This window comes from Gigantopelta aegis, chromosome 15 (genome assembly GCF_016097555.1).
Source record: "Gigantopelta aegis isolate Gae_Host chromosome 15, Gae_host_genome, whole genome shotgun sequence".
NCBI lineage: Eukaryota > Metazoa > Mollusca > Gastropoda > Neomphalida > Peltospiridae > Gigantopelta > Gigantopelta aegis.
In genome coordinates, this window is record NC_054713.1 from 16,191,235 (window position 1) to 16,206,234 (window position 15,000).

The window sequence follows — 15,000 nt, forward strand, 5'->3', positions numbered from 1 at the left end:
TGTTCGGTACTGCTAGAGCTACTTTTCATTCATTCAGGTTTTTATTCCTCTGTCACTATTCTTTACTATAAAAATATTTACGATATTTAGGAGATAAACATACTCTGATTTCATTTTCGAGGTAGGTTATCATGGATTTAACACCGCTAAATGTAACATTTAGTGGTGTTAAATCCCCGATAACCTACCTCGAAAATGAAATCAGAGTATGTTTATCTCCATTCTACCATGATTAAAACGTATTGAAAGTTAGAACTATTTTTAATACGCGGACGAAATAGGAGTGAACAAACAGGATAGTTCCACTTTGTTTATGTGGACAATGTTGAAATGTAAATACCGTGTTGTATTCATACGCGAGTAAATTGGCCTAATTAAATATTAGGTGATTCTCGATGATTAATCACCTAGGATTTAAGGTAACTGGCCAATCAGAATCGAGTATTTTCCAAAGTCATGGTAGAATTTTTGTACAGCACACAATCTCTTGCTCAGTTGATTGAGTGTTCGGCTGAGGTTCGTGCGTCGCGAGATCGAACCACTTCAGTGGATCCATTCAAATGATTTTTTTTTCTCGTTCCAACCAGTGCACCACAACTGGTCATTGGCAGTGGTATGCGCTTTCCTGTCTAAAAAAGTGAATATAAAAGATCCCTTGCTTCATTAGGAAAGATGTTGCGGGTTTCCTCTGATGACTACGTGTTAGAATCACCAATTCTTTTGACATCCAAGAGCCGACGATTAATTAATCAATCTGCTCTAGTGATGTCGTTAAACAAAGCACAAACACCTGATATAAACTAGGTCAATACACGTGATGTTTGTGTGTTTTCCTGAGACTCTTAGCAGGAAGAAGCCGGACGTAGCACAGTGGTAAAGAGCTCGCTCGATGCGCGGTCGGTTTAGAATCGACCCCCGTTGGTAGCCCCATTTGGCTATTTCTCGTTCCAGACAGTGCTCTATAACTCGTGTCACAAAGGCCGTGGTATGTATTATATTCTCTGTGAGATGGTGCATAAAAAAGATCCCTAGCTGCTAATCGAAAAAGAGTAGCTCATGAAGTGCCGACAGGGGTTCCCTCTCTATATATCTCTGTGGTCCTTAACCATATGTCTGACGCCATATAACCGTAAATAAAATGTGTTGAGTGCGCGGTTAAATAAAACATTTCCTTCTTAGTAGGCACTTGATTCGGACGTAGTCCGATGGTAAAGCGCTCGCTTCATGCTCGGTCGGTCTGGGATCGATCCCAATCAGTGGGCCAATTGGGGGTATTTCTCTTTCTAGCCTGTGCACCACCAATGATATATCAAAGCCCGTGGTGTGTGCTATTCTTTTGTGGGGGCATGCTGCATATGAAAGATAAAATGGAAACTGTAGCAGCTTTTCTACGAAGAATTTCCAGTCAATGTTTAGCATATCTAGGCTACCATCTCACACGACTATCAGAAACTATCAGAGAAATTATGTATGAGGAATAAACCAGACGTTTTGAAATAACAATTGCAGAAAACATTATGTCCGAATTAATATCCGAAAAACTTTCTTCACGTAAACCCAGTTCGTTCACATTGAACACATGGGTTAATTATTCTAAATAGTAAAATTCACTTAAATCAATTTCATGTTCCTTGGTGTTTGCTATCCTGTTCTCTGCGGGATGGTTGCAGTATAAAAGATCCCTAGCTACTAATGAAACAATGTAGCGGGTTTCCTCTCTAAGACTAATGTCAAAATTACCAAATGTTTGACATCCAATAGCCGATGGTTCATAAATCAATGTGCTATAGTTGTTGTCGTTAAAGAGAACAAACTTAATCCAAGTTTTTGATCGGCCACTGAAAAAAAGCACTCACTGGAAGAAGATAGTGTCGCATCGTGTGGTACAAAACATCGACGGGAAGTGAGGATGTGATATATTTTCATATGAAGTAGAAAATCCATTAATTAACATGATTAAAATCGCATCACTGCATGGCGCAGTCAAATTATATTTTTAAAATGTCATGACTGCTCATTATACTGAATAGCAGTCAGGTGTCTGACCGGTACGAGGACTGCCATTGTCCAGTAAAAAACACACTTACCTAGTATCTAATTGTCTGTAGGAAGACTGTCGCTATCATTAAAATGCAAAACCATTAAAACTCTTGTCCACTGCCTTTTAGTAATATCTTAAAGTAATGGACACTTGTCCAATTAACACCAAGAACCAAATCGCATAAGTGTAAACACTTTTTACTTGAAAAATAACAGGGTTAACCCCAACACTAAGATTTTAAAATGTTTTGAGTCCGTCCTGGTTTGAATTTCGACACATCTTAAGTTGTACAACAAATAACGTCCATATTCGTTAGTAGCCAATTTTAACTGAGATTTCACCCCCCCCCCCCCCCTCACAAATCGCTGTGTTTCTCCATGCCCACCCCTTAGAGCAAAATATGAATGTCAGTGAGGTAGGGTCTCACTACACAGCTCACTTCCGGGTGAGAGAGTTCATTGATTCCACACGGTTCCACTATAGTTCCTAATTTGTGACACAAGTTATGGGCTCACATATTCACTTCTAGGACATTGTGAAGAAATTAAAAACAATATGTATGTTTAATGGTAAACCTTCTGGCTGTATTTTGCCCATGCTATTTTGTAATATTGTGCATTGACCTAATGCCATTTTGGGACATGGACATATAGCGTAAGAGACAGCTCGAGTGAATCGGTTAATAAACCACCTGTGCGGGACCGCGTATTACAGCCAGATGCGATCATATAGCGAAAAGCTGAGACTGTGTTAAAACGTGGCTTAGGATTGCCACTTCCACAGTGACACCCTTTGACGATAACACGTTAATGTTCTAACCATCCGCTTGTCTATTGGGGACGTTGCAGTGGTTTTGTGGCATCTGGACTTCATATGTTATCAAGAATTGTTCTTGGTTTGTGAAAAAACGCATCATCGCTGGGGAGACTTGTAGTTCTTTCCAATCTTTCTCAGTTTTTCTGCCGCTTCGCTGAATAAAGTGGTGGCCCATTTGATTTTTCGAAGCCTTCGTAGTAGCATATATGTAAATATAATCATCTATTATATATATATATTTATATATATATATATATATATATATATATATAATATAATATACACCACACACACATTACACACACATATATATGTGTTGTGTGGTGGTATGTGTATGTATATATCTAGTAGATATATATATATATATATATATTATATATAATATATATATATATATTCAAAACGACGCTTATATACTATACAAACTTCACGGATTCTTCGGAAACAATCTCAATTAATTAAGGTTAAAATGGTGGACAAATTTGTGACAAAATGGAGACAGATTTCATAAGAACAGATTAAGAATGAATGTCCCCATTAGGCCACGAAGCAGATCATTAAATTATACTTCCTTGTAATGATGCAAGTCTTATCAAGCTCGGTGGTCTAGGGTGGTGGGGTGTTAAAGTAAATGAAACCGAATAATAGTTATGGAATGATTGCATCATCCGGTCTTCTGTACGTTACTTTCCTCACAAAAACGCACCGGGGGGCGTCAAAAGCCCACCACAATGGAGGAACATAATCACAGATAAGTCAAAATGTTTAGTTTTTTAGTGTTTTTGTTTTTCACAACGTAAACGATCATGGACTAATTGTGTACAATATGAATAATATGCAACTACAATCAAAACAGCTTGAATTCACCGAATGCTATTTTACAAATTTCTATGCAAAAAAGGCAAACGACAACGGGCACAGATCCATTTTTTTTTTTTAATTACCGCCATTGTCAAGGACAAAATCTGTGATGGCCATATAACCCCAAAACGTGGTTAATTTATATTTCAGATCCCAAAATGCGCCAGACCAATGTATAGCGTCCACTTGATGCGAGGTCGGTCGTTGCGGATCGATCCCCGTCGGGGGCCCATTGGTCTATTTCTCGTTCGAGCCAGTGCACAACGACTCGTTATATCAGAGGCCGTTGTATGTACTTTCCTGGTCTGGTGGGATGATGCATATAAAAAAAGATACCTTGCTGCTAATTCGAAAAGAGTAGCCCATACTAACCGTAAATAAAACGTGTTCAGTGCGTCGTTAAAATAAAACATTTCCTTCCCGCCTTCCGCCTCTGCTACTCTATCTTCTCTCTGTCTCCCTTTCTTTCAATTTATGTCTCTGTATTTCAGTATGACCTCTGGTCTATAATTCTCTGCTATCACCTGTCTCTTTCTGTGGTCTCTCTCTCTCCTTCTGCCACGCTCCCCACCAACCACCCCTCTAAAACCCTCTCTCTCTTCCACCCCTCCAATCTAAGCTCCTCTCTCTCTCTCACCTCTCCCCTTCTCTCCCTCTCCTCTTATCTCTATCTCTCTGTCCACTTCTCACTCCTCTCTGTGCTCTCTGTTTCTCTCCACTCTTCCGAGTCTCTTCTCTCCTCCTCTCTCCTCTCTCTGATTCTGTGTTTTTGTGTGTTGTGCGGTGAGTGTCTGCTGTATCTGTTATGTGTGCCTCTGTGTCTCTGGAATTCTCTCTTTCTCTCTCTATGTCTTTCACTGTCCCTTCATTTATATCCTACTTCTGCTCTCTGTGAGCCATTTTGGGCTCTCTTCAACACAAATTTGTACCTGACAAATTACCATGTGGTAACCTCTTGTGCAGTTGGGACATTTTGAGCTTTCAACACATGTCCTAGCCAATACCCAAAAAAGCATGTCTATTGTGTGCATTAATTGTGTACGTTGCGTTTGGTCCTTACAGCTGTCAAAAACGTTTGAAATATGCAATCTAAGATATGCAGTGTTAATTGTTTGCATAATAATTATGTATCTACAATATCGTAATTGCATAGTAATGGAAATACAATTCTGGGTTAAAAGTTAAACGGTAACTATCTTCGACTCCGTTATGAAATTCTTAAAGTCCATTTTCAGGGTCTTGTTTTTTTAGACCATGTTGGGTCCCTTATGGTCCATTTCGTCCGTTTTGGTCGCATTTTGGTCTGTTTCTGGGTCTGTCCCGTTTCGGTCGGTTTTCGCTCCCATGTTGGGTCCATTTCGGTCAGTTTCGGTCCATTTAGGGGTTTCGGTCGGTTCATTTCGGTCCATTTATGTCCGTTTCGGTGTTCCGTCGGACCCTTTTTAGGCAGTACTAACCAAAAACTTTTGTCTGGGTCAAAGTTCAAGATGCACCCAAGTTTTGATAAGGTAATTAACGCCATCTGTTCTGTCAGTGATGACAAATATGAGTTTCTTGTAAAAATAAATAGTTTCATCTAGGCAAAACATGTATGGACAAATTTAGATAAATAATCGATCACAAAGATGATCTTACCAAACACATAACCACGCATACATACACATACACATTCAGTCACATACACACAGAGAAAAGAGAGAAACCCACTCTCTCTCTCTCTCTCTCTCTCTCTCTCTCTCTCTCTCTCTCTCTCTCTCTCTCTCTCTCTCTCTCTCTCTCTCTCTCTCTCTCTCACACACACACACACACACGCACACACACACAGAGCGAGAGCGAGAGCGAGAGAGAGAGAGAGAGAGAGAGAGAGAGAGAGAGAGAGAGAGGAGAGAGAGAGAGAGAGAGAGAGAGAGGGGGGGTGGGCGAAACGCACACGCGCACGTCAATAACTAAACAATCAACAACTTGATAGTGTAAATACATTTTGTTTAATCCCAAATTAAAATTAGGATGTATCATAGCTTATAGATGTGTGTTACGCAGTTATGATAGCGACAAATGTGAATTTACTAGGAGAGCATTACATATAGACGACAGAATTTTAACGGAATCATCCTGAATATAGATCTTTGCTGTGCGCTATTAGTCCCTTACTTCAGCACCATTTTCAAATTGTTAAAGTATGTGATCTGAAAAAATAGCACATACTTTGATTGCGCTGAAAATGTAAGATATTATATGGTATATATATATATTATATATATATTATATATTGTATATGTATATGTTATATGTATAGTTATGATATATGTATAATGTATATATGTATGTATGTATATATATATATACGTATTATATATATATATATATATTATTATGATATATATATATATTATAATATATATATATCAAGTAAGCCCACAAATACCAAAAAAAAACCCCACCAAAAAAACAACCCAGCAACAATAATTTACTATGAAATGTAACAGAAACCTCAGCCTCCCCTGAGGGGATTCGAACCACAGACTCTCAGCCCGATAGTGCAGCGACCTACTAATTCCCACTATCTACTGCCAGTAGGAGCACTTTATTCCAACACTGCTACAAACTTCCCGCGCAAGTGAAGCTACGTCCGATAGCTGTGGGCTACGGTTAGTTGAATGTAACAGATAATATTATATCAACCTCCATCGAGGAGATTTGAACCGGAGACTCTCCATTCTAAATTTCATCACGTTACCAACTGAGCTAATACGGGAATTTCCACTAGATACTGCCAGACGGGACACTTTACACCAACATAATCCAGCCCCCTCAAGGTAAACTTCGTCGAAATTTAACAGAACAATCAACCTCCACTGAAAGGATTCGAACCAAGGACTCAATACGAGTTTACCAGCACTCTACCAAGTGAGTTGATAGGGAAATTGTTTTTACAAAATCCATTAAGGGTGAACAACAGGTTAACGGGTAACATCATAGTTGCATTCTGGGAAAGAACTGGCTGAATATGACCATTTTGACTTCCAATAGCCAATATATTTTACATTGATGTTGATCATCAGATACCTTAGTCTGACACCTAATAACCGATGTACTTTACATTGATGTCCATCGTCATATAACTTAGTCTGACATCGAATAGCCGATGTATTTTACATAGATGTTGTTCAACATATACCTTAGTCTGACATCCAATAGCCGATATGGGTTTTTTTACATTAATGTTGATCATCTTATAACTTAGTATGACACTCAGTAGCCCATGTTTTTACATTAACGCTGATCATCAAATAACTTAGTCTGACACCCAATAGCCGAAGTCTTTTACATTGATGTTAATCATCTTATAACTTAGTCTGACACTCAATAGCCGATGTATTATATGTTGATATTGATCGTCATATAACTTAGTCAGACATCCAATAGCCGATGTATTTCACATTGATGTTCGTCATCATATAACTTAATCTGACATCCAATTGCCAATGCATTTTTATTTATTTTTTGGTGCTAGGGTGTCCTTAAACATTAATTCGTTCTATGAAATTTATACTTTTCGTCATTGATTCGCGATGAAACCATAGTTTGGTATTAATCATTGGGAAGATGACACATTTAAGAGGCATGTTGCCTTGCAGCCCTTTTCTGACCAACATCCAATAGCCGATGTATTTTACATTTATTTTGATCATCTTATAACTTAGTCTGACACAAAATAGCCGATGTATGTTTTTGAATACTAGGTTGTTCGTAAACATTAATTCATTTTATGAATTTTATTATTTTTGTCGTTGGTTCGCGTTGAAACCATAATTTGGTATTAATCATTTGAGGATGACAAATTTAAGATGCGTGTTTTCTTGTAACCCTTTTCGAATTCAACAGTCAATTTGCAAGAGTATGCAGACAATATACGATCACTTAAACGGTAATTGTAAATACGTTATATTTGAACAACGTTTGAATATCACGGATTTCGTTTTTTATTAAACGAGCTTCCATTTTGTATCACCGTTATGTCCCTAGTGAAATTATTTGCATTTGTCACGAGCTTTAGCAAGAAATGACAGCGAGTTTAGTATCCTATGTATTACCTATAATCGATCTTAACTTATATCACTCAACTCGTTTGGTTGACGTACATGTAGGGTGGTAGTGTGCTAATCAATGACGTCATTGGGTTACATTGAAGTGTTACGCCCCACTTTGCGGTGTAGTGGGACATGTCACTTTGTTATGTACCAATAGTTTTTAACCATATGGGTATTAAATCTATTTACGGACATCACAGCTTTGTAGCTGTTAGGATGAAATATTTTATTCGCGACAACATAAATGTATTGATTTTCAGTCAATATTATCTTCGGTGATTTCCTAGACTATCTGCATTGTGACTGTTTAAAGGCACACAGTCACAGACTTAGTGGGCCTTATTTATCTAAATATGGATTATAAATGACAATTGCATTAATTTGGAATAACAAACTTCGCTATTGTATCACCCAAAACATTTTAACTGAACCACGATTGAGGGAATCCCATGACAACCAGTAAGCAGCTTCATTTTTAAAAATTGGAACTCTTTTATGAGGACTTGAAAACATACGACAAAACAGAGTATTGATGAGGCTATATATACGACAGGCGTGTAAAGTATCTTTGAATTTTATATACAGTGCATGACTGTCGTGTATAGAGATTTTAAAATGATTTAAAATGTATTATATCTGGACACAAAAAACAAAAAAACAAACAACAACGGCTAATACGCTGTAATAAAATAATAAATAGTTGAAACATAAACTCCCGATTTTTGTAATTATTATTATTTGTTTTATTAAAAAAAAAAAAAAAAAAAAAAAAAAGGTTTATTTTTATTTGTTTTAATTATTAGTGTGGTTTGTTTTGTTTCGTTTTTACGGAGCTATTGTACACAGGAGCGGGGGTTATTTTGTTGTTTATTTTTTTGTTTGTTTGTTGTTGTTTGTTTTGAGGGTTTTTTTTTACGGAGTTCGATACAGCATCTGTCATCACAGATTATTTTTATTAATTATTTACTTTGGGGGTAAATGCTTATGCAAGGAGATGGCACCGACAAAAGACATGATATATAATGTCCTGCGTTACTAGAAAATGAAGCCCTATCTATTTGTTTACTAGTACGTTTATTACAATGTCGTGTCAATACAATTTACCTCATGGACCTCATTAATGTACATTCAATTTGCAGTTTCGAACTTAAAAATATGGCTTGTGCTCCCCCCTCCCCCCCCCCCCCCGTATATATATATATATATATATATATATATATATATATATATATATATATATATATATATATATTATCTGCAGGTATTTCAAATTAATATTAACTAGGTGAAACCTAAAAGCGAGCGCAAGAGAGACAAATTAAATACGCTGTATAAATAGCCTATGTGTGTATGTAGGGGGGGGGGGGGGGGGGGGGGGCGGAGATATACGTTTGTGTCAAACTGTGTGTGTGTGTGTGTTTATATGTCCACGGACGTTCGGTTCCTGGTGTACGGGTGATTAGTTAGTACCACCCGACGGAACGAGCTATGCGCGTACGCTGTATTTTAATTACGTCACATTATTCGGAGGCTTCCACCCCTCTTGAAAAGTATTCTGTAAAAAAAAAAAAAAATAATAATTACAGATAGCGAAAAAATAACACTTTTTTTCTCCAAGGTAACATTTAGTACATGCATGTGAAATCTGTGTCATTATCATAGTATTTTCAAGATTTATGTCTGGACAAAATGCGAGGGAAATCTAACGGTAATTAAAGTTAGGTAAGTAATTTATCGTAGTTGTTAACAATGACGTTTGGACTTTAAAGCGGCCTGTGGGGCACTGTGTAGAAATAAAGAAGAGGGCGGGGAGAAGAAGAATGAGAAGAAGAAGACGATTGCGATAATGATGGTGGTGAAGAAAAGAAAAAGAATGAAAGGAAAGAAAGAATTTGAAGTTGGTAGTGTCCCCCCCCCCCCCAATCACACCTCCCTCCCCATAATCCAATTCACAGTGTAGGTGACCTCCAATATAAACTCCTGGCTACGCCAATGCCTCCTATTATAAAGCAGCAAGGCATCCTTTATTGTACTTTTATTCTATAGATATAATGAATATCTTGACCTTTTATATACTAGTTCTGCGATACTGCTTTTAATTTTGAACTATACGAATTCTGAAGGAAACACTGGATGCCATCAATTGTATAACATGCTACACCTAAGGCGAGCGCTCTACCAACCGGCTACACGAACAAATATATGTTTATTTATATAAAAAGAAGAAATTATGAGATTACATTTTTGCTGTCTTCTTTGAGTTCGAGGTTTGTGTGTTAATATCGCAAATAATTACATAATAAGATCAGTTTAAATTTGACATTTAGATTTATCTATATATACAGTAGGCCTATCCATAAGCTGTAACTTCGGAATATATAAACATCTTGTTGTAGGACCTAACAATGACGATGCTTCTGTTTGTTATCATCGTGGCCATTTACGGTAAGTATATTTAGTCTGTTTGCGTCAACAGGGTAGAGAATAAATGTCGGAAAATGTATAATTAATATGCATGTTCACATGTTCAAGGCAACACGAGACTGTATTACACTCGGACGTTTATCGCGGCATAGGAGGAATATAAACATACACTTTATAGCATTCATGTGAAAAGCTGGTTGATAAAAAAAGTTTTTTTTTTTTTTTACACATCCGAAAACATCGTTCGTTATTTTTGTATAACAAATATAGTGTTAACACGCATACGTGCGATAACATTTTAAAGACATACGACTGGCTGCTCCTATGTGGTTACCAGGTCACCAGTGCCATAGCTACTATCCAATGAAAAAAAAAAACAAAAAACAAAACCAAAAAAACACCAAAAAAACCCCCACACGGTCGAATTGATCAGTCAGTGACGTACAGGTTAACCTCATTGACTTGTCTGTGACGCACAACTTAACTATAAGCGCTAGGGAAGTACATACGTTTTAGTTGGAAAAGAAGTTTAAATATATTTTAAAACAGTTTTCTGAAGATATGTAAGAAACAGTACAGTACATTCGTGTCCGTTAGATACCATTTATCTTACAATTCCTTGTTTAAAAATGTATCCAGCTCGCTTTCTCTCGTTTATAGGTCTTTGGGATGATGCACGTAAAAGATCCCTTGCTACTAATGAACAAAATGTAGCTGGTTTCCTCTCTAAGGCTATGTCTAACTTTCCAAATGTTTGACATCCAATAGCCAAAATAATTAAATGAATACATCAATGTGTTCTAGTGGTGTCGTTAAATAAAATAAAAACCTTCTCTCTAAGGCTATGTCTAACTTTTACCAATTTATGTTTGACACTCCAATACCACAAAAATCATTAAACCGACGAATACATCAATGGTGGAATCATGTCGATTCCACCCTGGTGTCGTTAAATAAAATAAAATACTTTCAAAAAAACTCTTTGCTCGCACTATTAGACGCATACGTTTTGACTTACACATCCTAGTAAAGTTCAGGTCAAGAATCGATCACACTGACGGGTCACCACACGTTGGTGGAGTGCAATCATTCGATTAACCGACGAAGTAAATACAGTATATTTGGGCGACAAAATGTGGTGGAATCATGTCGATTCCACCCTCAACACTTATTTTGAAATTTATATGACATGTTGACGCCTATTCGAAACATTAATATACTCTTCAAAAAACGCAGGGGAACTATCAACTATTAGACCGAACATACGTTTTGACCACAGACATCCTAGTAAAGAACGTTCAGGTCAACACATCGAAACACATTCCATAGTTTGCACGTGCATTACGCAGTTGCCCCGTAACGTGCGTGGTGTGTCATTGATTTTGACAATTAGGAGTCGATCCACTAACTTATTTCTGAAGTGTTGATATACAGTACTTTTTGTTTTGTTTTTAGTCATTTTTATTGTTTCAATTTGCGATTTACTGATAAAAAAACCCTGATAACTTTCAAATTTCACTTCTGACCCGAATCGTCCTTCAAGATCTTTGGTGGCCATAAAAAACTATTGTAATTCTGAGCTACCGGTTGTAATGTTTGCCCAATTAATTCACTATTATCATATAACCATTCCCCGCAGCTAATATACCGCACAATTTTGGCAATTGTAAATTGTTATTAGAGTTCCCTACTTTTTTGAAGTGTATATGACTGTGATATTTATACATTGAACAGCTCTTTACACTGTGTGTGACTTCATATTGATGTTGATAATTTCGTCCATATGTTTACCATTGACACCCAATGTATTTTTCTGCTGGGGTGTCATTAATTCATGTAGCTCTTTTAAATGAATAAATGAATGAATGAATGATTCATTCATTCGTTCATTCATTCATTCATTCATGTAGCTCTTTTAAATATATATTCATTCGTATAACACAAAAAACAGACAATCAACGGAAAACAACAGACGTTTCTTTACAAATTAACAAATTACCATCATATTGATAGGATAAATCTCATTTTTGAAACGGGAATGCAAGTAACTGATGAAGCAACCAAGATAATGCATTCGGATCTCTCTCTCTCTCTCTCTTTCTCTCTCTCTCTCTCTCTCTCTCTCTCTCTCTCTCTCTCTCTCTCTCTCTCTCTCTCTCTCTCTCTCTCTCTCTCTCTATATATATATATATATATATATATATATATATATATAGATAGATAGATACATACTTACATACATACATACATACATACATACATATACAGAGGGACAGAGACAGATAAAGATGTCTGTCTGTCTGTCTATATATCTCTCTGTCTGTCTCTCTATATCTCTCTCGCTGGGTGTGTGTCACTCTCTCGTTTTTATTTCTCTCTCGCTGTCTCTCTGTGCGTCTCTCTGTCTCTGTCTCTCTATCTCTATCTCTATCTCGCTGTGTGTGTGTGTGTGTGTGTGTGTGTGTGTGTGTGTGTGTGTGTGTGTGTGTGTGTGAGTGTGTTTTATACGACAGTTCGCCGTAGCTCTAAAATGTGCTAATATGTCATTCAAAGGTATATCTTCTGTTTCCTCTTGTTATATATTTCAGGCATCACGGTAAAAGGGGAATGCTCGGAAGCAGAGTATCAATGGAGTTTAGAAACCTGTACAGAGATAACAACAAACTCTGGAGTTTCAAAAGACCTTAAGGACATGACTGATGAGGAGAGATGGGCAGTGTGCTCGTAAGATCATCTAAAATATTTGTTTTCTTAGGTATCCGTCGGTAAAAACATAGTTCCTTATTTATGATAACACATACTAACAGCACACATACGTGAGGAAACAATTTAAAGACACACGACTGGCTGCTCCTAGGTGATGCCCAGGTCGCGACAGACATGCCATCCAATGAGAAAAACGCAAGATCGAAATTGATTGATCGGTGGCATAAAGGCTAACCAGAAACTGACTACTCTGTGACGAGTACGTTAGCTACACGCGCAAAGGCTTTAAATACGTTTTAGTTTCAAAAGACGTTTAAATTTGTTTAAAACATGGTTCTGAAGATTTGTAAGAAATCGAACGTAATGTTCGTGTCCGCTAGATATCAGTTATCTTGTAACATAAATTGTATCTAACGACCACCCATGTAGTTTTCTCTCTTTAAACGGTCACAATGCAGATAGTCTAGGAAATGACCCAAGCTAATATTGACTGAAAATCTATGCATTTATTTTGTCGCGAATAAAATATGTCATCCTGGAAGCTACAAATCTATGATATCCGTAAATAGGTTTAATAACCAAATGGTTGGTACATATCTAAGTGACACGTCCCACTAGAACGTCAAGTGGGACGTTTACACTTCGTCGTCACACGATGACGTCATTGGTTGGAGCACTGCAACCTTCCAGGATTGTCAATTACACGAGTTTAGTGATATGAATTAAAATCGATTATGAATAATAAATAGGATATTAAACTCGTTACAATTTTGTATCATGTTTATGTCCCTCGTGAAATAATTTTCATTGTCACTTGCTAAAGCTCGTGACAACTGAAAATAATTTCGCACGTGACATAAAGATGATACGCAATAGAAGCTGGTTTAATATTCTATAAAAAACCCAAAATCAGTGAGGATTTAGAATTACAGTTTAAGCGTCCTGTCTACATACTCCTAAACATTGACTGTTGCATTAGAAAAGGGTTACAAAGCAGCATTACTCTTAAATGATTCACCCACCCAATGATTAACACCATGGTTTCAACGTGAATCAATGGCGAAAAGTATAAAGTTCATAGAACGAATTAATGTTTAAAGACACTCTAGCACACAAACATACATCGGCTAATGGGTGTCAGACTATGTTATATGATGATCAAAATCAATGTAAATTACATCGGCTATTGGATGTCAGACTAAGTTATATGATGAACAAAATCAATGTGAAATACATCGGCTACTGGGTGTCAGACTATGTTATATGATGATCAAAATCAATGTAAATTACATCGGCTATTGGATGTCAGACTAAGTTATATGATGAACAAAATCAATGTGAAATACATCGGCTACTGGGCGTCAGACTAAGTTATATGATGAACAAAATCAATATGAAATACATCGGCTGTTGGATGTCAGACTAAGATATATGATTATCAACATCAATGTAAAATACATCGGCTATTGAGTGGCAGACTAAGTTATCAATGTAAAATGCATTGGTTGTCAAAATCGATTTTCTGGATCCTCCACTGCACACTAAAAATCAGCCAATTCTTTCTCAGAATGCAATTAAGATACAAATTATGATGTTACCTGTTAACATGTTGTTCATCCTTATTGAATTTTGTAAAAACTATTTCCCTATTAACTCAGTTGATAGAGCTCTGGAGTCTTGTACTGAGCGTCCATGATTCGAGTATTCTAGGTGGAGGCTGATTTTTCTGCTATATTTGGACGAAGCTTAACTTGGGAGAGGTGAGGTATGTTGGTATAAAGTGACCCGCCTAGCAGTAAATAGTGGCAATTTCTTATTAGCCCATTTGGCAAACAGATGCACTCTAATACGGAGGGTCTCTGGTTCGAATCCCCTCAATGTATGTTTATTTATCTGTTACATTCAACTACCTGTGGCCCACAGCTCCGGAGCGTAGCCTCACTTGAGGACGAAGTATGTAGTAGTGTTGGGATAAAGTATTCCTACTGTCAGTAGCTAGCGGTAACCGCTGGACTATTGCACTGAGAGTCCATAGTTCGAATCCCTTCAATGGAGGCTGAA

At 37.1% G+C, this 15,000-nt stretch overlaps 1 protein-coding gene across 1 annotated transcript in view; it reads left to right on the forward strand.

Moving 5' to 3' along the window:
* The first annotated feature begins 10,161 nt into the window (after window positions 1-10,161).
* The window catches only part of LOC121390437, a 9,623-nt gene continuing 4,784 nt past the window's right edge, over window positions 10,162-15,000 (forward strand). The window contains exons 1-2 of the mRNA XM_041522253.1: window positions 10,162-10,254; window positions 12,822-12,957. Coding sequence (XP_041378187.1) covers window positions 10,215-10,254; window positions 12,822-12,957 — 176 coding nt within the window. The 5' untranslated portion in view covers window positions 10,162-10,214. The remainder of the gene's footprint in view (window positions 10,255-12,821; window positions 12,958-15,000) is intronic.